The sequence below is a fragment of the Brachycentrus maculatus genome, unplaced genomic scaffold, assembly GCF_059751285.1.
Source record: "Brachycentrus maculatus isolate JH-2025_06_01 unplaced genomic scaffold, ASM5975128v1 h1tg000183l, whole genome shotgun sequence".
NCBI classification, from domain to species: domain Eukaryota; kingdom Metazoa; phylum Arthropoda; class Insecta; order Trichoptera; family Brachycentridae; genus Brachycentrus; species Brachycentrus maculatus.
In genome coordinates, this window is record NW_028280934.1 from 630,367 (window position 1) to 653,668 (window position 23,302).

At 29.3% G+C, this 23,302-nt stretch overlaps 1 protein-coding gene across 1 annotated transcript; it reads left to right on the plus strand.

Annotated features, from left to right (window-relative positions):
• Positions 1–329: 329 nt before the first annotated feature.
• Positions 330–13,129, plus strand: LOC148307958 (salivary antigen-5). Its single transcript, XM_088262549.1, has 5 exons — positions 330–659; positions 3,985–4,106; positions 8,052–8,312; positions 10,320–10,515; positions 12,186–13,129. Exons 1-5 carry the CDS (start codon positions 581–583, stop codon positions 12,605–12,607), a joined length of 1,080 nt encoding a protein of 359 aa, XP_088118675.1. The 5' UTR covers positions 330–580; the 3' UTR covers positions 12,608–13,129.
• Positions 13,130–23,302: the final 10,173 nt, after the last annotated feature.

Below are 23,302 nucleotides of genomic sequence, written 5' to 3' on the forward strand. Positions count from 1 at the left end.
TTGTTAAGGAGTCTGAATAATCATCGGATATGTATGATGAGATGCATCAATGTGGAAGAGGCGAAGATCGATTGCGAAAGCAGATTAGCGTGGCGTTTCATTCTCTTTGCCTACCCCTATGGAAAAGCGGCGTGACGTTTAGTTAGTTAGTTAGGAAATTAGATAATTGACGCGAATTCTCAATAGGTGAGAATTTTCATTCAACAAAGTCCTCACATCGCGTAAGCATTTCTATGAAAACTGGTCAGTAGACGCGTTGCCATGGCAACTAGAGAAGCTGGTACACCTGGCTGCGCGTATATATTAGGCGTCCGCATCTCGTAGGAGGCATTAAAGATCTGGCGGTTCGACCGAGCGGATAGTTGTACAGAACCTTTTCTTAGGCATACGAACAGTGAGCCGAGGAAGTGGTATCAAAGTATCCCAGTTCGGAGAAAATACGCGCATCCCCAGTTGTTAATTCTGTGTAGTGAATATTCATATACAAGGACGATATAGACTGAATTCGTCGATATAATATAAATCGGATCAATTTCCCAGTGAAACATACTTTTCAGTTATTCATTCAGATCGGAGCAAAATGCATTCTGTGAGGTTTATTGTGTTTTGTACGTTCGTAGCGATTGCTTATGGATGCTCGGCAGGAAAACAAATGCTAAGTAAGTGAATAAATATCTCAAAATACAGTCGATAAATATTCAGGATAATTTGTTTTTAACAAACGAATTCAACTAAAAATCGTGAATTTTTCCATAAAATTTTTAAAAATATATATATACAAGTACAGATTAAATTGTGTTTTCTCACAATGAGTACATTATTTTTCAGTATACTTTGTTTGAATTTATATAGTAATTATGAAATAATCTTTTCATTTATTCGTTAGGCAGTCACTTTGTGGTAATATGAACCTATTCATTTTGAATTTAAATTTCACCTGATAAATATTTAACACTTTAGTGGTATTTTCGAAATTCAATTTCAAAACAATTCAATTTCAAAACTTAAAACACAGTAATTTTGTAAGTTGTAAAATTGATGTGTTCAAATATTTGATTTCGTTTACCATATGTACCTTGAAAAAATTCCATAATATGAATACGAATAATGATTTATCAGTATTTTTAATATATTTATTTTTGTGACAGCTGTTTCAGTTTACGAAGGCATCGTAATTATTAGTTTGATAATGCAACTGGAAGACGAAACCTCTGTTACAGATATCTATTAACGTTTTCTTTATACTATTGCAAATCCCATAATAACTCTTTAGATAAAGTATATTTTTAATTTTAAAATATTTTACATATGCTTTAATTAATTATTTTCAATAAAACTATTCTCAGGTAGGTAGAAAAAGACAATATAATTTTAGAATAAAAAAAAACTTTCCAAAAAAAACTAATTATAGCATCATTCGAGAAAATGGTGAATAATTTATTAAACCGTATATTTTAAAATAATTTATTTTTAATATTATCTCTTAATCAATTTTTGGTGTTGTTAAACAGATGGTCACAAGCATTAAACCTGATTAAACTGTATTTTATTTACTTTTTGCATATTTACATTGAATATTTAATATTTGTCTAACCGATATAATTTGTTTCTATGCACATTGAAACACGAATAAGTAAATATTTTTTTAATCAGTTGCAATAGATCCTTTGTTGTAAAGTAAAAATCTAACAAAAATTTATGTAGACCAAACACCATACAACAGCAGTAGATCAAAAACTATACGTAAAATATAAGGATAAAAACTCTGATTTAAGAAATTCGCTGGAAATATTCATAGCCTTAGAATAATATTTGATGTCTATCTTTATTGTGCATTGGGAAGTATAGAAATTGAACTATTATAATGATTTTTTTTATTTTTTTTTGGTATGGAAGTTTTCCTCAAAAGTTATTTATAGCATTTGGGCAACAAAATGATTAAAATACACTTTATGTTAAAACATAAAATTATTTACATATTATGTAAAAGATTCTATAACATTTGTATATGCAAAATATAACATAATCAGGTCGTTTCAGCATACAATAATTTATACATTTCGATACGGTTCGCATCAGGCATTTTATCTCTCATAAATTCAAAACGATTTAAAAAAAAACATAGAATAAACATTATACGAAAGAAATTACTTTGATTAAAGTAAATAAATTTGGAACTCTGGCATAAAATTAGTGAAAAAATGAGAGAAAAGTGGGTTGACCTTCAAAACACTGCAGAACGGAGTTACGAGTGTATTAGTGACATAATGATATAAATATTGTAATTTTTTTAAATACATGTTTAATATATTTCAATCAATCGGAAAAGATTTCATTATTTGGTTTACAATTGTTTTAGAAAAGGATGGTTTTAACCTTTTTAAGCACTTTTTATAAATTATTATAATTATTTTTTACAAAGCATTTTTGGCAAGTATCAAAATTTTAGTACTACTAAAATATTTTGTATTTACAGTGTTAATTTGATCTTTCAAAATGACTGTATTAATTAAAAAAATCAAGGCTTATATATACTTTTATTTTGATCCAACACGATATCAAATTTGACACAATGCAACGGTTTTATGTATGTTAATATGCAAATAGGTTTGCAAAAAATGACAATGTATGTGAGAAACAATGTGCTATTTAATTCGAATAAGGTTTGTAAGGTCTTATAATGGGTTAATTTTTCGTAGCCGCCTCACATATTGAAGAAAATAACATTAAATGTAATTAATGAATAAACTATAACGCATTGATCATAAAATAATTCACAGATCATTACAGTTTTAATGATCACATGGAAGTAGTCAATCAATATCATTTAAAACCATTAATAGGTTTGTATTTTTCCGTAATTGTTTTCTCTACGTAGGTACCGGTTCAACATTTAATTGAACATTTTAAATTACATTTTTCATAATATACGAAGTAGATTAACAAATAGTAATTGACAAATGAATCAATAATATCAATTCATAAAGTAGCGTTTTGTATATTAAAAATAAATTACGTTTTTAATATATACATATAGAACCATCCTCAATACTCTTTTTAACTTACGCTCTTTACCAATACTCTTTTTAACTGATTTAAGTGTAAGTTATATTATATAAAATATGCGTTGTAAATTAGTACTGATTTAATGCTGTGTTAATATTTTAAAAGAAACTGAGATAGTGTATATATCAATTCCATATAAAATAGGGCAGTATTAATAACCTATCATGACAATGCGAAGAGATCATTGATTAATGAGAAACGTTACCAAATTAAAAACGTGAAACCATTAAAGGAAATATTTGATAGATCAGAGTAGATATACATCATCGTGTTTTATGAGTGATTGATTGATACGTGTTAAATTCTCAGTTATTTAGTACTCAACGAATATTATGAAGATTAAATCGTGAAAAAAAAACGTCAGAGAACTAGAGATATTGTTATCGGCAAGTGAAAATACTAACTATTTTATACTCGCTTTGTGGTAATACAAATATATCCATTTTTTATTTAAATTTTACTCTGTAAATACCATTTTATCATGAAATCAAATGTGACACGTGTTTTGATGTTCCGCATCATTTAATGGTGGTTGAAAATTTTGCGGAATGCATCAAAACTTGTGCTCGTTAGATTAAAAAAAAATTGTGGTATTGTAAAAAAGAAATTTTCGTATGCATCGAAGTATTTGTCACATTAGATTTTTACAAAAATTAAATAGTCAGTAATTTACGAGTAATTTAAGATACGAGGGTAATTTATTATTTCGTTCTCAGAATCGGGAGGATTGTCGCAGCAAGATCAGCAGGCGATAGTGGATTCCCACAACCTCCTCAGACATTATGTCGCCCTGTCCTTTTATAATGAAATATTCCGCAAAAGTTAATGCCAAATGAATGAATAATACCAGCATGTAGATTCAAAATCTGTGTTTGATTTAAAACTTGATACGAGTGTAATTTATTATTTCGTTCTCAGAATCGGGAGGATTGTCGCAGCAAGATCAGCAGGCGATCGTGGATTCCCACAACCACCTCAGACAGTCTGTCGCCCTGGGCCAAGTGTCGAGTCAGCCGCCTGCAGCCAATATGATGGAGATGGTACGCCTCTTTCCGTACTTAATTTATTGCGCTTAATGAGAACTCGGACGTTTAACTTGGCAAAGGATCCAACTGATTTATGAACGACGCGCGATACTAACCGAGACTTTAAATAGGTACTTAAGTCGTAACTTACATATTGTACGGGCTGTAATAAATACTCGAGTAAAGATACATTGTGAATTGTTACTTGTAGCTAATATTTTTCATATGATGTATTCAAGTCTTTATACAACTCAGATTAAAACGCACAAGATATTTCAACTCATATAATAACGCACAATTTATTAGTAATATTATCAACTAATTGTGTGTTACATTATGTTTATTGATAATATTTTATTGGAAGGGTTATCGACCTAATATTTGGTGGTTACAGAATGTAAGATTTATATATATATATATATATATATATATATATATATATATATATATATATATATATATATATATATATATATATATATATATATATATATATATATATATATATATATATATGTATATATATATATGTATATATATATATATATATATATATATATATATATATATATATATATATATATATATATATATATATATATATATATATATATATATATATATATATATATATATATATATATATATATATATATATATATTTATATATATACATTATTTTCCTATGGTTATTAAAATCTAAAATTAGTATCTTGATTTTTATATGTCCAGAAAAAAAATCAAATCCGGTTAAGCAAGTGTGTTCCCAAAGACCACTAATTGTGATCCAACCATTAATGTCATTCTTTTGTAGTAATGGAGAACTTAATTGTTATATTTTATTCTATAAATAAATCTCTTTTAAACTCGTTTCCTCGTAAAATACTGCACAAAGTTCCTCTAAGATAGTTCTCAATACATAAATTTAAATACTAATGGCCGGGTTTTGCGGAAAAATAAAATGTCAAGTTCAAAATATATATTGTTGCTAGGCAGAGGAACATTAGATAAATTACTCTTTGAATAACCCTCAGTTGGATGAGCGGTCTCAAATCTTATATTGGTTTACATGATATTTCCACATATAAAATCTGGTTGGTTCATATGTTCGATACCGCTTATATCAGGAACTACATATCCAATCTACTCTAGATTTTGCTTATTTTTTTTTTCTTGGCTGGAGTAAGTTTCTGTAAAATTTGGATTCGAAGAGGGTCGCTGTAGTCGCGATATTAAAAAAACCGTTTTTACGTTTTGATTTTAAAAAGGTTCATGCTTCAAAAAGATTTTTCGCGTGAATATGTAGTCAAAGAGCCTTCCCGAGGATATTTAACCAGGTATACAAAAAAAATTAACAAGTCCTTATTTTTTTAACTGTAACTTCTTTAAAGTAATAATCCATCGAAATGGCGAATTGTTCATATTGAATTAAAATATAACTTAGTACATACCAATACTTACTTAAATGTTTTTTTACACGTGTTTCGATACATTCAGAATCATTATAATTTTAACAGATTATGATGTAAAATGCATCGAAATACTTGTCAAGATATATTTTAGTGAATAGTGGTATTCAATTTGTATTTTTTTTAATAAAAATACATTTATATTACGACAAGGTGATTAACAAATCGATTTATAAAAAGCAAATAGTTTGTTTGAATAATATTATGTTTGGAAAATTTTACCATTTAAGGGTTAAGCTGTGTTTTTAAACCGTATTTTATAATACAGTAGGACCAAGTTCATTGAAGAAAAACATATATTAAAACCTCATTACCATATTCAAGATCATGAATAACACCTTGGCAACAAAGTATGATGTTCCGATAATTATTACACATATGTTTAAAGATTCGCCGGTGAATGTTTCAGTAAATTAAAGGCTTCAAATGGTATTGAAGTTATAATATTCCTTCTCACACGTGTCATCGGTCTCCTAGCTTTCTAACAAGGAAACGAGTTATGTAGATTTTATATTATATTATATAGAAGAATATTAATTCAGCGTTTATCCAAATTTTGTTATCTTGGAAACTGTTAAATTGCCTAGATCTTCAAGTTATCAGTGAATGGAAATTTTTATCACGATGTTGTATACATATGTAGCATGTTCATGTCGATAAAATCCCACTTAAAATGATTATTAAAGCCTATACCATGGGACTTGTTTCAATGTACCTTGATACGGGAATATAATCAATGTTCGACGATAAGAAAAACTAACATTTTACTAAAAATGTTTACTATAACATTAAAAAATAAGAACATATTACATGTTTTTTGTGAGCTTTATATAAAATATGAATATAAAATATCAGTAAAAAACTGACCTACGTTCTTGTCATCACTTAATTCGATACATATGTCGCCTCGGTGCTCCCCATAGGTTGAATGTCCGTCGTAAATTTTACGAATATCCCGTAATCGAGGGTTTATTTGACGTTTACAGTAATTATATTACAGTAGGTTAATAGATATGATCAGAGTAAAAAAAAGACTGATCCTTTTCGAAGTGTTAAAAAATTAAATGAAACAAAACAAAATTTGAAGTGAAACTTCTTAGGCGGTAGTGACGCGCATGCGTGCGTTGTTGATGTACACGTCGGATGCTATACATGAACAGTGAGTTACCACACGTTGTATATGTATTTAAATTAATCATTGTTTTTTTTTTAAAATCGAATAATTCAACCAAAGAATCTAATGATTTAATGATTTTTACACCCCGACTTTTAATGCTTCATATATTTCTTAAACAAAAAAATTACTTTCATTTGCTTTACAAAAGTATATAATTTTGCACATTCATTTAATACATTTACCAGAAAAAATCCATTTAATTAATTTATAGACCTAGAATGAGCTAAGAATTAAGACAACAACTGTATTTTATGATACTTCTATGATGTAATTTTTTAATGAATTTCATAAAAGTAGTCATTAAAAAAACATAATAAACTTTTTATTTTTTCGAGATTAGAGGTGTCTGATAACACCTTGAAAATCATTGAAAAAACTTATTATTTTTTTTATTTCAGAACGTAAAAAAAAACGTATTTTTGAATCTCCTTGAAATTCAGATATTAAAACATTTTTATTACATCATTTAAAAAGTAATGTGTAAAACAAACGCGTGCGGTGCATATTTTGGACTCTTCAATTAATTTTATGGTGCTGTTGTTAAATATGAGCTTTATTGCAACTCTAAAATTAACACTAACTTCACCCCATAAAATAAAATATGAATCTTTTTTTAATTAACGACATAGGTACATGCTTAATTATAGTTAAAATGTTTGATTTTAATTGTAAATGAAGGAATATTTTAAAATATGAAAATAAATAAAAATTAAACAACCAGTCAGTCCTATGTTTAAATTTTACAATAAAAAATAATAAAACATCAATTTTAACATGATAAATAACTGGTCAAATTATAAGCTGCATAAAAAATTTAAATCGTGTTTTCAAGCATTTCCTAGCATAAAAATAATGCGATAGGAATCTTGCATACATCAAATAAAAGCGTGTTTTCTATATAAAAGCTTTCCTAATCCAACAAAGATGGCTCTAGTGAACTCAAATAAAAGTGTTATGAGATTTATGATACATGAAGGAGTTAGAATGGTGAATATTGCACATGTGTAAAGTGATCACGAAACCAGCCTGTGATAGGTCATGTGGATACCCAGACTTCTCTTTTTTTCTTCATCTGTGTTGAGCACAATCAGCCATACTTCCGAATTTCATGAATTACTATCCACATTAGAAAAGAACTATACGCCAATCCCAAAAAATAATTAAACATGGAAGTTCAATAATGGCCTGGGTGAACGTTACACAAGCGTATAAATTGTTCACTTAAGCCAGCTTAATGCAGACTTCCATCTTCTTTCGTAAAAAAATATATTGTTTCATATTGACACAGCATTGAATGATTTTGTTTCCTTTTAGAAATGGGATGATGAGCTTGCCTCCAGAGCGCAGAGATGGGCAGACAACTGCCTCACCGCGCACGACCAAGCCACGCAGAGGGATGTTGGACGGTTCCCCGTAGGACAAAATATAGCCGCAACGTGGACAACTCGCAGGCCATCCGGCCCTAACGACGCCAAACCCGATTTCAATAAACAAATCCAAGCCTGGTTCGATGAAGTGAGGGCATATGGATACAAACCGACTGGCTACAGCCACGGAACGGGACATTACTCCCAGGTAAGAACAAGCATCCATTACGTTACTTACATATTATTTTGAGTCTGTCCTTCACAAATCTGAATTATCGGATAGGAGTTATTTATCATATTATTTTTTAATATATCAACACAAATAAAGTAGAACATGGAAGTCCATGTATTTACGGGGATCAAATAATCCAGGATTCGGACCTCACATACAATTATAAGTGTTTCACTAGTGAAAAATCTAGATGAAGAAGAATAATTATTATGAAGAATTATTATATTCTTCTTCATCTATGTTGAGATGTCAAAAAATAAAATGATAATTAACTCCTGTAATTGGAGATAATCCAGATTTGTGAACAAGTATTTCTACACACTCAAAATGTTGTTAATAAATTATCTGGTCAAATTATAAGACAAAATAAAATGAAAATAATATTTTCTGGGGTTTCTCATTATGTGATTATAATCCAGAATTCGGACCTCACATACAAATATTAAAGTTTCTGCTCAATAAAAAACTTCTTGGTTCTTTTATATGCTAACTGGCGTGCCGGACGGTAAAATTCTGTGTAATTCCGTGAAGTGCACAAACGCTCTATCTGAACTAATACTAACTACTAATCCCTTTCACTGCCTACACCGGAGCACTTCTAGAAAATTTGGTGGTGGTTTTACAAACTTGTATTTATTTAGATTTTTTATTTATCTAGATTTAGACAGAAGCTTTTAATGTAAATTCACAATAAAATCGGGATGTAATTTTATTTCATATTTTCTATAAATTTTGCAACTTAGTTCATAAATAGAAACAATAAAAAAATGCTTTGCAAGAGAAGATCTGTCAGGAAGCCTAGATGTTTCTGTATCAGATCTGCGTATACGGTGGGACAACTTTTAGTTACTAACCAACCATCACAGAGACAGATAATAGAACGCCACTCTAATCTGTCTTTGCAAACAATATTCTCCATTTATTTCATCCATGTATCTCCTCATACATACCCGCCGATTATTCCGACTCCTTCCTGACAACTTTTAAGTATTTGAAATACTAGATAATGTCAAGTTTTCCTGGGTCTTTTAAAACTAAACAAACTTTTAGTCTTAAAAATAACTTGTCGCCTGTTTTTTTTTATCATTCCTACTTTACTAATTTCCTCGCTATTTTTAGTTTCTGTAAAATACGAATTTATCGTTTTTACAATTACAAAAAATAGAATATAAATTAAGATGATCTGGAGAATGATATTGTTTAACCAGTTTTTCTAGTAAATATTCTCGATTTTTACTAAATTTAAATAAGAAAACGATAAAATATAAAAACAACCAAAAAATCATATCGTCTGATGATTATTTATAAATATACGAGGTTTGTCTAAAGTAAGAGATTAACAACTCATGTTACATTATTGATTCTCGTTATTGACGTAAGTGTTTCTGCGTAGGATTCATAAATTTATATTTTGTACACAATCGTATAAAATAAAATATTTTAAAATATTGAAATCTCAACAAAGATAAAGAAAAATATGGGAGTTTGAGTATTTAAAGGATAAAATACCTGTCATGTGCTTGGTTTAAGTGATCACTTTATACACGTATAACACACACCATTCTTCTCAAATTTCGTTGGGAAAATTTGTCCTTCAATTGACGCTTTCTTTCACATGCGAGTTTGCATGCATAAGTATGTGGTTAAGTTTAGTAAGCTTTTTATTTGGCAGAAACCTTCATAAAATCCAAAAAATTGAAAGATTCTTCCCGAATTATTTTACATACTAGGAGACAATTGAAAACATGAGATGTTTTACTATACCACTTGAGTATTATATTTTTATGAATAGTATCAGAAAACCTTGTAGCTTCCGAAACTAGTCGTTACAATAAAATACTTAATTTTAAAAAAAAACAAGTGTTTAATTAAAAAATTTATTATATCTTACTTTAAGGTAAATTCTGAAAAATAAATAACACATTTCATATTAATATAAATTGTATGATCAATATTTTATAGAATTTTGTTTTTTTTTTGCAGCTCGTCTGGGGTGAGTCTTCCCATGTCGGCTGTGGATTCTCATTCTACTACGACCCATCCAGAGGATACACCAAGCTCTACGTTTGCAACTACGGGCCGGGAGGAAACGTGATCGGAATCAAGCCTTACGAGAAAGGACAGCCGGCCTGCAGCCATTTCGGGCTCAGCGACTCGCAGAAGTACAGCGGACTCTGTGGTAAGCTGACATTCCGACAATTCCAATTCGACTTTAAGCAGATGTGGTCTTATTTTATTAAATGCTCAACTCACTGTAATTGCTTGAAGTCAGTTCAATAAGTCAATTCAGTGCAGTTTAATAGTTCCCAGTTAAATTACTAGGGCAAGTGACACCTTAGAGCTTCCCACGAGTAGAACAAACTCAAAACAAAGTTCCTTTGATTATCATTCATCAAAATTGGTTGGTATGGGAATATTGATATGTTTAACTCGACATCATTAAACATTCTAAGCCGACATTGATATCATGGTTTGTCTCTCGATTTTGTCTTCGACTTAAACTTTGTATTCGACTTAAACGTTGATCTCTTCCAGGAATTTTTACAAATGTAGAATTATTTTGACTGTTAGGGTCAGCTGTCCTCGTCTTCAGGTTGTAGGCCTTCTATCATGGCCAACGTCACCTAGGCCATGCCTTCAAATCGTGTTATCTTCCTGACGCACCCATGAATTTTTGGTCGTCCTCTAGATGTCTTTCGAGGAGGATCCATGCAATTGCCTTAATTACAATATGATCAGGTTCTAAACGTCCTATGTGCCCATATCATCTCAATTGTCTTTCCTCTACCTAACCTCTACCTCTACCGAATGCGTGAATTCTTTATTGATCCCTAAAAGACACTCTAGCTGACCATCTGAGCATTCGCATTGCAGTAGTTTCTAGTTGTCTAGAGTAGGCGTTATGCATCGTCCAGCATTTAGAGCCATAGACGACTTTTGTCTATAAGGGACACTCCAGCTGATCATATCACCATCTGACTTGTATAACTTAATGTAACTGTTCTGTTAAATTTCCAAATAAAATAAAAAAACACATTATTGCCATTATTTATCGGTCGCCTGGTTCATTCTTTATAGCCCGTATCAGTTTCCGACGAACAGGTGTAAGGTAGGATATTTACAGCCGTGCCGTCCAATTAGCAAATCAAATCAGTAAAACGGTTGTAATTAACTGTCTAGATTATTTTATTGCTAAAATTGCTCGATCACCAGCCTCGTAGGTTCTTTAATCTTGTATAATTTATGTATTATTTGGTTTGATGCGACGTGATTAATCGCTACGGGGGGCGAAAACTATCTAACCAAAACGGTAGGCAGAGAGAATAGAATGCTATGTCACTGTCTTTGCAAACAAAATTCTACTTTTCATATTCTACATTCATGCATACATTGCTGACCTGACTACTTTCAAGTATTTCAAACACTTCATCGTGCCAAGTTTTCCTCGTTATCTTCTGTTTTTATATCCAACTTCATTCGATTCATAAATTTGTTTTACCGTTTTTTTTTCACTCTTTCAACGAACTTCTTCATTCACCTCTATAGGTGTGATAGCACACCTCAATTTTGGCACATTCATCTAAGAGATCGAATTAATACTGCATTTTGTCTACTTTAATCCTCCTTTAGTCAAACATTAATTTTAAAACCAGGACTCCGTTGTGTATTGTCAGTTTAGCATTTGAAGTTAGGATATTATTCGCTTTGACTGGTTTCAGTACTTCATTTATTATGTTTCCAGTATTCACTCTCCTTTCAATATCTTCATCAATCTTTTCAAATATACGATATCATACACCCGTTCCATAAATTCCGGTAGTGATTAATTTATTTTTATTTTATTTTCAGCTGACGGATACGGAAACACGATTGAAGAAGCTAGCTACGACCAAGGACCTATCAACTCCATTCCTGAAAGTGCACCGGATGCCGTGGACACGTCTTCCTATAATGCTTTCAACTACAAAGCCTACTCGGAGAGTAGTAATTCCAACAACTACCCTTGGCAGTCGAACGTCGCCGCTTACTACCCTCAACAAAATGAGCAGAACAAGATTGTGTTGGTGAATCCCTACCCGGTAGCTAACAGTTACTCAAATATTGCTGAGCCCCAACGCCAAGAGTACACTACACCCAAGCCGGTTACGTTCAAGCCGTTCATAAGTATTTTCGGTGATTCTGGGCACACATTTGGCTCAACAGCCAATAAAATCATCAATAACGTCGTATCAACTAGAAGAGGCTTCAGATTTGGCACGCTGTACTTGTAATAGTCCTTAGACTTCTCTCACGTTCATTTTCCATTGCTTTGTTTTTACATTAAATAATCCGCATTTCATCTATATTATTAAGTTGTTTTTAGATTGATAGTTTCTTCTTAATACTCAGTTAGTTGTTTCTACTAACTAATATTGGTATTCTTTAGTTTTAGTAGCTGTTAGTACAAAGCTCGGAGACATCTGTAGATTAAATTTGGCTACGTGGCCGTGTGATTTGATCTGGTATTGAAATTGATCTACTTTTATTTTTATTTGACTGAATTTACCGTATAAATTGGCCCAAAAGGCTAGTATATGAATCGTCTTGGTTTTACAAGATACCGTCCTATTGTATATAAGAATAAGAATGTGATTTTTACTGCAATTTTATATTAAAATGTGCATTTGGTAGAGACGAAAATATTGATTGAAGGGTTTTTACTTATTAGTGCAGTTATATATCATTTTATGAATGAAGCCACAATACTGTATTATAATTGTGTGAAAAATAAATATATTCATATACCTACCTAAGACATGTGTTTTTATTTTCTGTTTTTATATTCAATATTAAAAAAATCTCAATATAGTCACCCACGAATTGGACATAAATAATAAAATAATAACAAATATTTGAAGGTAGAGTCATTATTCTACATCATTACAAACACAATTATTGAATCTTACAATGATGAAATAAAGCAATTCATATTATTTATTGATTTGGCATTAACTTTGTGGAACGACATAATTATTTCAATTAAATTAAACACTTGAATAATCCACTGAATTGAGTTTTATTTTGATATTACGACTATATTCGAAAACGACAATTGTTTTCATCTTCTGGTACAAATTAATTGTTTTAATTTGTACCAGAAGATGAAAACAATTGTCGTTTTCGAAACTAGTCGTAATATCAAAATAAAACTCAATTCAGTGGATTATTCAAGTGTTTAATTTAATTAAAATAAAAAGTAATTCATTATCAGGAATTAATATTTGGAAACTTTTAGATTTTTTCTTTAGAATTTTGAACGTATTTAAATATACTTAGGAAATACTACATTTCACACGCTTAAAAAATTGATAATCATAGTTAAAATAACGGTCAAATTAAATACAACCATTTTTGTAAAAAATCCCTATAGGGCGGCTTAATTATTTTTTTTTATTTTACACATACTATTTTTTTTAGCCTTACATACTGTACTCATTATACATAGAACTAGCCCACAGCATTGATTATATGGATAAGTAAGCGGTTTAACTACCGCACAGTGCGTTATTTTGGCAATCTAGGGGTACTTTATTATTACGCTTAAAATATACCGGTTTTAGTAGGTTTTTGGATACTATCACTTATAAAATACATGATTGAGTGAACATTTTGTATTTATCTTATAGTATTTCTAGAAAGATATGATAAAATGGGTATTAAAACAACTTTCATGCTTTATGAAAAGAGGTCACAGTTAAATGTGTTTGTATTACACTTAAATGTTTTGGCAGATATTAATATTATTTAAATATTTGTTGTAGATGCATATATGCATAAAACGTCATCACCAATGTTTGTAAAAGAAAGGTATATATTCGTATATGAGGCCAGGAATTATTTGAAAATGGAGAATATTCAAGTTATGTTTTATTCAGAATCACCATTATTTAAATATTCTTCTGATTCATTAAACTCATATTTTAAGTTCTGTTTGAATAGATAAACATGATCACATGGCATCGGATACTTTACCGTCTATCATACAAAATTCATCGTAAGCTTCACGTGCATTTTTATTTCATTCACAAGTATTTTTGTTGGAGAAAGTGTCGTAATTTCATCCAATTTTTTTTCTTTCATCAACTTCTGTAGTCATTTTGTTCACCGTTCCTTTAATAAAAACCAATTAAATGGGGTGCCAATATCTAGTCGACAATGGTGCATGATTTTGCCAAATATAATTTTTGTTGTGTTTAACAGTTCCACTATAAGTATTCATATTTGTATTGACATCATAGTAATACTAAACAATTTTTTGTCTGTATGATGGTCTTCTGAAAATTTTGTCGGTACCTATTTTGTCGGCACCATGACAGACCCACTTTAGAATTTTATTTTAACTAATGTTTTTCGAGTAACAAAGAGTTTCAAGCACTTCTTCTTGAACCTTGGATAATCGCGCCCCAGTATGATCGTTAAGTGACTAAAGCGGAATTTCAGCTGAAATTTCGTTGATGGTGATTGCTGGAGAATTTCACAGATTCTTTCGCTTAGTAAGGTGGATATTGTTTCCTATTTATATCTATCATTTGTTGCCTTATGATATCATACTGATGGTTTTTAGATTATTTTATAGGTAGTGCTTAATCCGCAGATAATTCGGCTTATTTTTTATTGAAATATTTTTTTATTGTTAGGAAGGCAGAAGATAACTCTCTGATGAAGGTGGCAGAATCTCTTTTTCCAGTTTTTCTCAGTTTGATTACTGTGGCCAAGGACAACTCTTGTTGGGTTGTTAATTTAACATGATTTTGTATTTTTCGTTTTTTGACCTTCGATGCACACGATTCAAAAACCTTTCAAGGCCTACAAGGCTTACAAATTGAGCTACTTTTCAAAGTACTTGATAGAACTTGAGTAAAAATATTAGAAAACATAAGATTTCCTTGAATAATCTATAAAGAATTTGAACTCAAGAATTGTTTTCGAGATCTACCCGATTTACTCCACTTTTGCCCAATTTTTTGACAAACACTTCTGATTTTTGTTTTAAAACTAGTCAAAATCTTAAATAACACTGAAAACATATTAAATTGCTTCAAAATATATGCAATTATGGCTTCAACTCTCACGCGTTTCGAATCTACGACCCATATGTCAAAAATAGCCTGACGAGAAATTTACGTAGTCATTCTGAAATTGAGAAAAAAATGTATGGGTATGGCAAGTTAAGCAAAAAGTTATTATATATGCTAATAAGAATATAAGTTAAGCTTTTATAAAAATACTGTCATAGTACGGTATTTTAGGGTATGGCATACTAAAAGCCTAGTTATAATTGGAATAAACCAATTATAATTTATATTTACGAGCTATAAGTTCAACAAGACTTTGCAGGCTAATGAAATAATATTTACTCAAATAAAAACACGTACAGTATACCTTGATAAATTAATACTATAAAAATATAAACAAATATTACACATACATAACACAAATTTATAATATGATGACTCAAGCGACTGATGCGCATTCGTTTAAAACCGCTCACCCCCAACGGCGCGCTGAAGCTCGGGTTTCCGATACGATTATGTATTTTTCGGAATGACTTAATTTAAAAATAATTAAACAGTTTTGTAAAATGGTTTGTTTTCTATTGGAATAAAATATTTTTTCAAAATATAAGCCATCGAAAAAAATAATAAAGTTCCGCTAGATTGCCAATATAACGCACCGTGTACCGTCTCGATATCTTTAACATTACTTCCATCCGGTAAAATACAAATAAGTAATCATTAAATTCAATCATATATGAGCAAAAGTTTATTCGATGCCCAGTACTTTACTTGTAAAATGCATGATAAATATCTTACTTATTTAATTTTCAATATTTGTGAATATTGTATTAATGCGAAGTTCAGTAATCTTCATATAAATAAAAATATACAATAATCTCTAACATCTAATATAAAAAATATAAACAATGGTTTGGAATATGCGCAACGACTGCCATCTATTGATGAAAAGATGAAGGTGGAATAGCATTATTGTTTGCGGCTTGTTTCATTGGAATCTGTTTAAATTATTAGAGACATCTGTGGATAAACGCTAAAACCATTTACAAAATGTACAATCAGTCCCAATATTATAAGTATTATTAGCGTATTTTCATTCGGGATTTGTTTTCATTCGCTAAATATAAGACAGATGTCATGTTCATAAAAATATAACTATGAACCAAGCGGTTAATTTACTGGTGACGACAATATTACCATTTTTAAGGGCTTTACATTTTATTGAATTTTCCTACCAGGTTTTTAAGTAATTTTATAAATTACCCGTTTATATTTTCGAAATACGTCAATGATATATGGTATGTGCCACTTATTTTTTTGTTCATTTCATTTAAGTGGAAAATATTTATGAAAATCGAAAATTCTCCCTTTATCAACTTTTAAGTATAAATTTATTTTGTCCCTATGCTTTGAAGGAAAATTGCATGCCAACAAAATATGAAAACAAAACAAATACATTTAAAAACATACTAGGAGACAACACTCATCTGAATCATTTTCAATTTATTTTTCAACCAGCTTATTGAAAGTATTTTTGTTGTTTCCAAAATTTTTATCACAAATTCATATTTATAAATTATATATAGGTTATAGTAAAAATATGTCATAAGTGGAACTAATCTAGAGTTTGTGAACAAATATTTAGACACATTCTAAATATTGTGAATTAAAATTACTAGTTTTGAGAACTACAGATGTTTTTATAAACAGGTGATAAAGGTGCATATTATTTTTCACCACTTTTTCCACTTTTAAAATGTTTGAATTTTAAACATGTTCTCAAAACCAGTCGTGTTAATTTATAAAACAATTTCGATAGTTATTTAAATCGACAATTAGTAGTGCAATATTGCTCTTAAAAATAAACTGTGCTCCTCTGTTATAAAAACAACTTATTTTAGTATGCAATGAAAGGAGATATTATTATATTTGTATGGAGCAAATCGCTCTACCTCTTACAGCCAATATAAAATCTGCGAGCCATTTTTATAAAAAAAATTCGTTCCGTTTATTAAAGACGTGTTTAGAATCTTTTTCTGTTGATATTATCATACCATAAAGAAGGAATGTTACATACCAGAAACCTCGCGAAAGAAAATCGTTTTAAAAATGAACAAAATGTCCTAAACAAACCGACAAAGCGACTAAGGAATCGCAGAGTTTTAATCAAAAACTAATTAATTTATGCAGCCCAATCAGAAAAAGAAAGTAATTAAAAGTTATTTTTCATACTTAGTAATAAGTGGGGGTTTTCGCTCCCTTTCAAAGATTTTCTCGTCAAAATTTCATACCTCCTAAAGTAATGGTGACCACGTTAATCTACTCAGTAGATCCCGGGTTTGATTCCCAGGCGAATCAAAATTAAATACATGTATTGGGTTTTTCACTTTAATATTGATTTATTACTCCCTTAGTAAAAACCTTAAATTACAAGTCTATCTTAGGTTAGTTAGAAAATATTGATTCTAAGTAATAAGCCAGTCAATGTACATTTACGATGTTAAAGAAATTCATCATATATATATATATATATATATATATATATATATATATATATATATATATATATATATATATATATATATATATATATATATATATATATATATATATATATATATATATATATATATATTTATATATATACATATATATATATATATATATATATATATATATATATATATATATTATATATATATATATATATATATATATATATATATATATATATACATGTATATATATATATATATATATATAATATATATATATATATATATATATATATATATATATATATATATATATATATATATATATATATATATATATATATATATATATATATATATATATATATTTATTTATATATATTATAAATTTATTTTAACAAAACTTTACTGCTTACTTACCAACAAATCTCGACTACATTGATTCTCAAACTACGATATACAGAAACACAACATGTTAAAATGTATTTATTTTCTTATAAAAATAAACAAGTTATAAATGTATTTTTTTATTAATAGGGAAAGGTTATTTCTGGCATTTACTTCAGAGGCTTGAAAGGGTAAGGTAGCAGATTATAAAATATATATCGCGACACCCAGACCTGCTGAAAATAAATATTTAAATTTATCTTGACCTAGACTTCATCTCCCATCCACGGCGCTTGACTGTTTCGTAAATATGCATATGAAGACATTAATAATAATAATAATTTGGATTATTTGTATAGCGCCGTTTTCGTAAAATACTACCTTAAGGGCGCTTATATGGTAAAGACATGGATAATAATAATAACAATAGGATGATGATAATGATATACAAAAAATAAATGGATTAAAACGTCGTCAATCGGTCTCGGGCCGTCGAGTCTGGAGCGGGGAAAAGATGAGCCGACAAATTAAAACGCCTTTCTCTTGATCCCATGGGCTGGAGAATGGCCAAGGTGTTGGGTAGGACGCCTTCCTGAGCGATGGTCACGCTGGAGGGCAGCTTGTGGAGCTCCTCGTCATTGTGGATGGTAAACTTCCAAATTCCAGACTAGCACAGTTCAAACGGGACTTCACTTTTATCCCCTTTTGCCGCCCTTTCGTTATCCGACATGATTGTTTTGTCTCTAAGGTTTTCCGCTTTCGCTTTTATACGAATGGAAGCTGGCGTAATTGAGGTATTTAAGGTTGTTGCTCGATTTCATCAAATTTAACCGTTTAAGAACATGTTATTGTTGTATGTAATGTCGATAAATATGAACATCCTTACATTATGACAGCTCTAAAAGCAATTAATTAGTATGTGAAATTATTGATAAAAACTGCATCAAAAAATGATGCAGATGCAGAAACAATTCCATAATATTTTTTTAATGATATATATTTTTTTTGATTTACAGAAAATAAAAATAAAATTTGAAAACAACGCATGTTCATAGTTGTACCTACATATAATACATGTAAGGACTTAAAATAATGTTTTTTGAACAAAATGTTTACCTATTTGATCACTTTCAAGTATTTGAAATACTTGATCATGCCAAGTTTTAAACTTTACACACGTGTAACATTCACCAATTCTACCCATGATTGACAACCACACTACTCAAATTCTTAAAGTTTCTATATGTATGATCCAATTCGAAACTTTGTACTTGATTCACTAGAACTTTACTGGAGACATCTATTGTGAGATGAAACAAGCTTTTTATCGAACAGAAATTCTATCAATTGTATGTGAGATTCGAATCCTGGATTGAAATCGCATACAGGAGACACGCCATTCTCATCATTTTCATTTTAGTATTTTTAGCTTACAATTTGACCAGTTAATTTATGCACAATATTTTGAGAGTGTCCACATACTTGTTCACAAATTTGGATTATCTCCATTTAAAGAAGTTATTTTTCACCTTAAAATACCTCCTATAATTGGAGATAAGTATTTGGACACACTCGAAATGTGGCAGATAGCTTTTCGATTACCCCCAGTTTGAGAAACGCTTTCGTAGATACCGAAAATGTATGAGTAGTGTGATTGTATCGACATAAAAAGAACATTATTTGTGACAAAGTGAAGAGCCAGCCCGAAGGTAAACATTCAAATGTCTAACGTTTCGCAGGTTATATAAAACACTTTATCGAACAACAATGGAAATCTCATTTCGCGGGAACAAAACAGACGTGGATTATTGTTTGCGGTTCTCCGACTCTCCGTTATTTTTACAGTGGCTGTCAAAGAGATTTCTCCATCTCTTTGTGTACGTCAGAGAAAGATTCAGAAAGACCAACGGCGCTTGGGAAAATAATATACAATTTGTCGAACATATTTCTGAAAAATATTTGAATAAGCTTTATGCTCGAGAAACTTTTATAAGGAATCAACTTTCGTATGTTTGTAAATTTATTCAAAGCTTTTTGATGCATACGTAAATTTATTATGTTATGTTTTATCTACCGTAAATCTTTTTAAACCAGCCTCTCAAGTGTTAAGAATGAACACTTGTTTTACTGAACGCCAAAGGGTATCCAGATACGATTTATTTATCCAACCATTACGACCCTCGCATCAACGTATACGTATTTGTGTGCCTAGGAAATGATATATCAACATGAAAAGTTTCCTCAATGTTAATGTATTTCTTGAATGTTTTCCGCAGATACTTTGTGGCACATTTTGTAAACTGAATAAAATGAAATAACTTTGTTATAACCACTTTTTTATTAATACAATTTAACCTACCGGTTTCAACAAGAACCTGGTCATCATCAGAGTTTATATTAATTCAAAAACATAAAAAAAACATTATAAAACTCTCACCAAAAAACTTCCACACCCTCAAAATCCTAAATGTTATTTTTACTATTCATTGCATAGCAATCCCCTAAATAACAACTAATGGAATCACCCAACAAAACAATATAAAGCTGCGCACGCATACGTAAAGTGGAGTACACACACAAATTATAGAGTTTTATAATGTTTTTAATATTTTTGAATTAATATAAACCCTTATGACGGTTTCAACAAGGTTCTTGTTGAAACCGGTAGGTTAAATTGTATTAATAAATATGTGAAAATACAAAAACGGCCTTTGACAATAACTTTTTTCAGATTTAAGAGTTTTAACATAGGGATAATTAAAATCGAGAATTTTTTTCCACCATTTATTTTATAAGACACTGGACTATTTACCTCACAGATGATGCTGCGTCGTTGATCATTGCGTTAATACGATGCAGTGCCCTATACACCATTGGGTGTTAGGGCACCAAGGATTATGAGAAGAAAAATTTATATTTTTTTGGCATCTTGATAATCGTAAGCCAAAATTCTGAATTTCTCAATATGACAGTTAACCTACGAAACTAATCCAACAACAGCACATTTATATGATACATCTTTCAAAATAAAATGTAATATTTATGGTCAATAATAGGCAGTACCGTAAACATAACGTAAGTGATCACTAAAGCAAGAAAAATAGCTTGTAGTAAGCCCTGGAATGTTTAGATTTCCATTGTTTCTTGTAAAAAACAATCGATTCTTCATCTCATATGACACACCCGTAATCTAGAATCTTATATGTTGTTAATAAGAGAATATTTTTTTAACTTTTAATGTTACTCGCTAAAAAATTACTTCAGGGGTGAGAAAAAACCGCTGTCAATCCTGACACACTCTTAGCTTCCTCATATTTTATACATCTAGGTGTAACTAGTAATACATACCCTCAGATAAGTATGACAAGATTTCTGGATTTTAATGATTTGTTAATATAATTTCTTTTTTAATTTCTTATTGACATTTTTTTTTTTTTTTTAGAAAATACATATTCAAATATAAAATAGTTGGTAAATATACAAAATATTGAAAACACAACGTTTCTACCTCTCTAATAAAGTAGATACGTGTGCTTAGAGAGGGAGTTCAATTTACATTTTTTTTACAATGATTAAAGAAAACACTTCGTTTTTTACCACTTGAGTTTTATTATAGACTACATGTTTCAGAAGTTAAACTTCCATCATTCAGGTCTATATAATAATAGACAATGTTTTCTTTAATCATTGTAACATGTCTTACCGCAAAGTTAATGCCGAAACAATAAATAAAATACTTTTTTTTTATAAATAAGAAAGTAAATGAAATGAATAAAAAAAAAATTCCTTGGTATGAAGTTTAGGTTGGGGTCAGCTTAAGTCATATTCATTCTTCCCAAATATAATTTATTAGATTTTATAAATATGTAGGTCGGTACGATAAAGCCACTGACAAAAAAAGAAATTTCAATTAATTTTCCAAGAAATAATTCGTTATTATAATTATAAATTTATTCAATGAGTCGATTCTGACTTTGAACGCATCAACTTCTGATTGAAATAACACGACGAGAAATTTGAGTATTTTGATAATTTTGAAACAGTTTATTGGTACAAGGTCTATTGTTTAGATTCAATCAATATTAGGGTGATGGAGTGGCAACAAATAATTGTAATTCAATTTTATTGTCCTTACGCATGATCCAACCCACCCTAAAGAATGCGATTCGTTCAGAACTCCCCTAGATAGAAAAGGGGTGGCTGTTTTAAGGGCTTTCTTCACTTTAGAAAATATTTCCGTTAGAAATTAATGTCCCGTTTCTAATTTAACACGAATTGAGGTTCAACGACTGATCGGGAGCTACCTGGTTTTGTGAATCAAGAATAAAACTTATTAATGAGAAAATACGACTTTAAACTAATTATTTTAATTTTAATAATTATTATACTTTTATACAATTAAGTAAAATTTCAGAACACTTTTCTACTGTTCTCTTCAATTCTGTTTTTAGTACAAAATATACAGTAACAATAAATTTGTACAATAAATTAATTAATTTTAAATGTATTTTCAGTTATTACTATTATCTTATTCAGGAGAATTGTTTTTATTTATTTTATTGTTTTACTTTGACACTTCGGCACCTTTAACTAAATAAAATTTTACCAAATAAAACTCAAAAGTTGTTTTCAACTTTTATTTATAGTAATTTTGCAAATCGGTATCAACAATTATCTTGTCATCTTCACTTATGGCTACGTACAATGGTCTCCGATTAATTTATGTATATATATATATATATATATATATATATATATATATATATATATATATATATATATATATATATTTATATATATATATATATTTATATATATATATGTATATATATATATATATATATATATATATATATATATATATATATATATATATATATATATATATATATATATATATATATATATATATATATATATATATATATATATATATATATATATATATATATATATATATATATATATATATATATATATATATATATATATATATATATATATATATATATATATATATATATATATT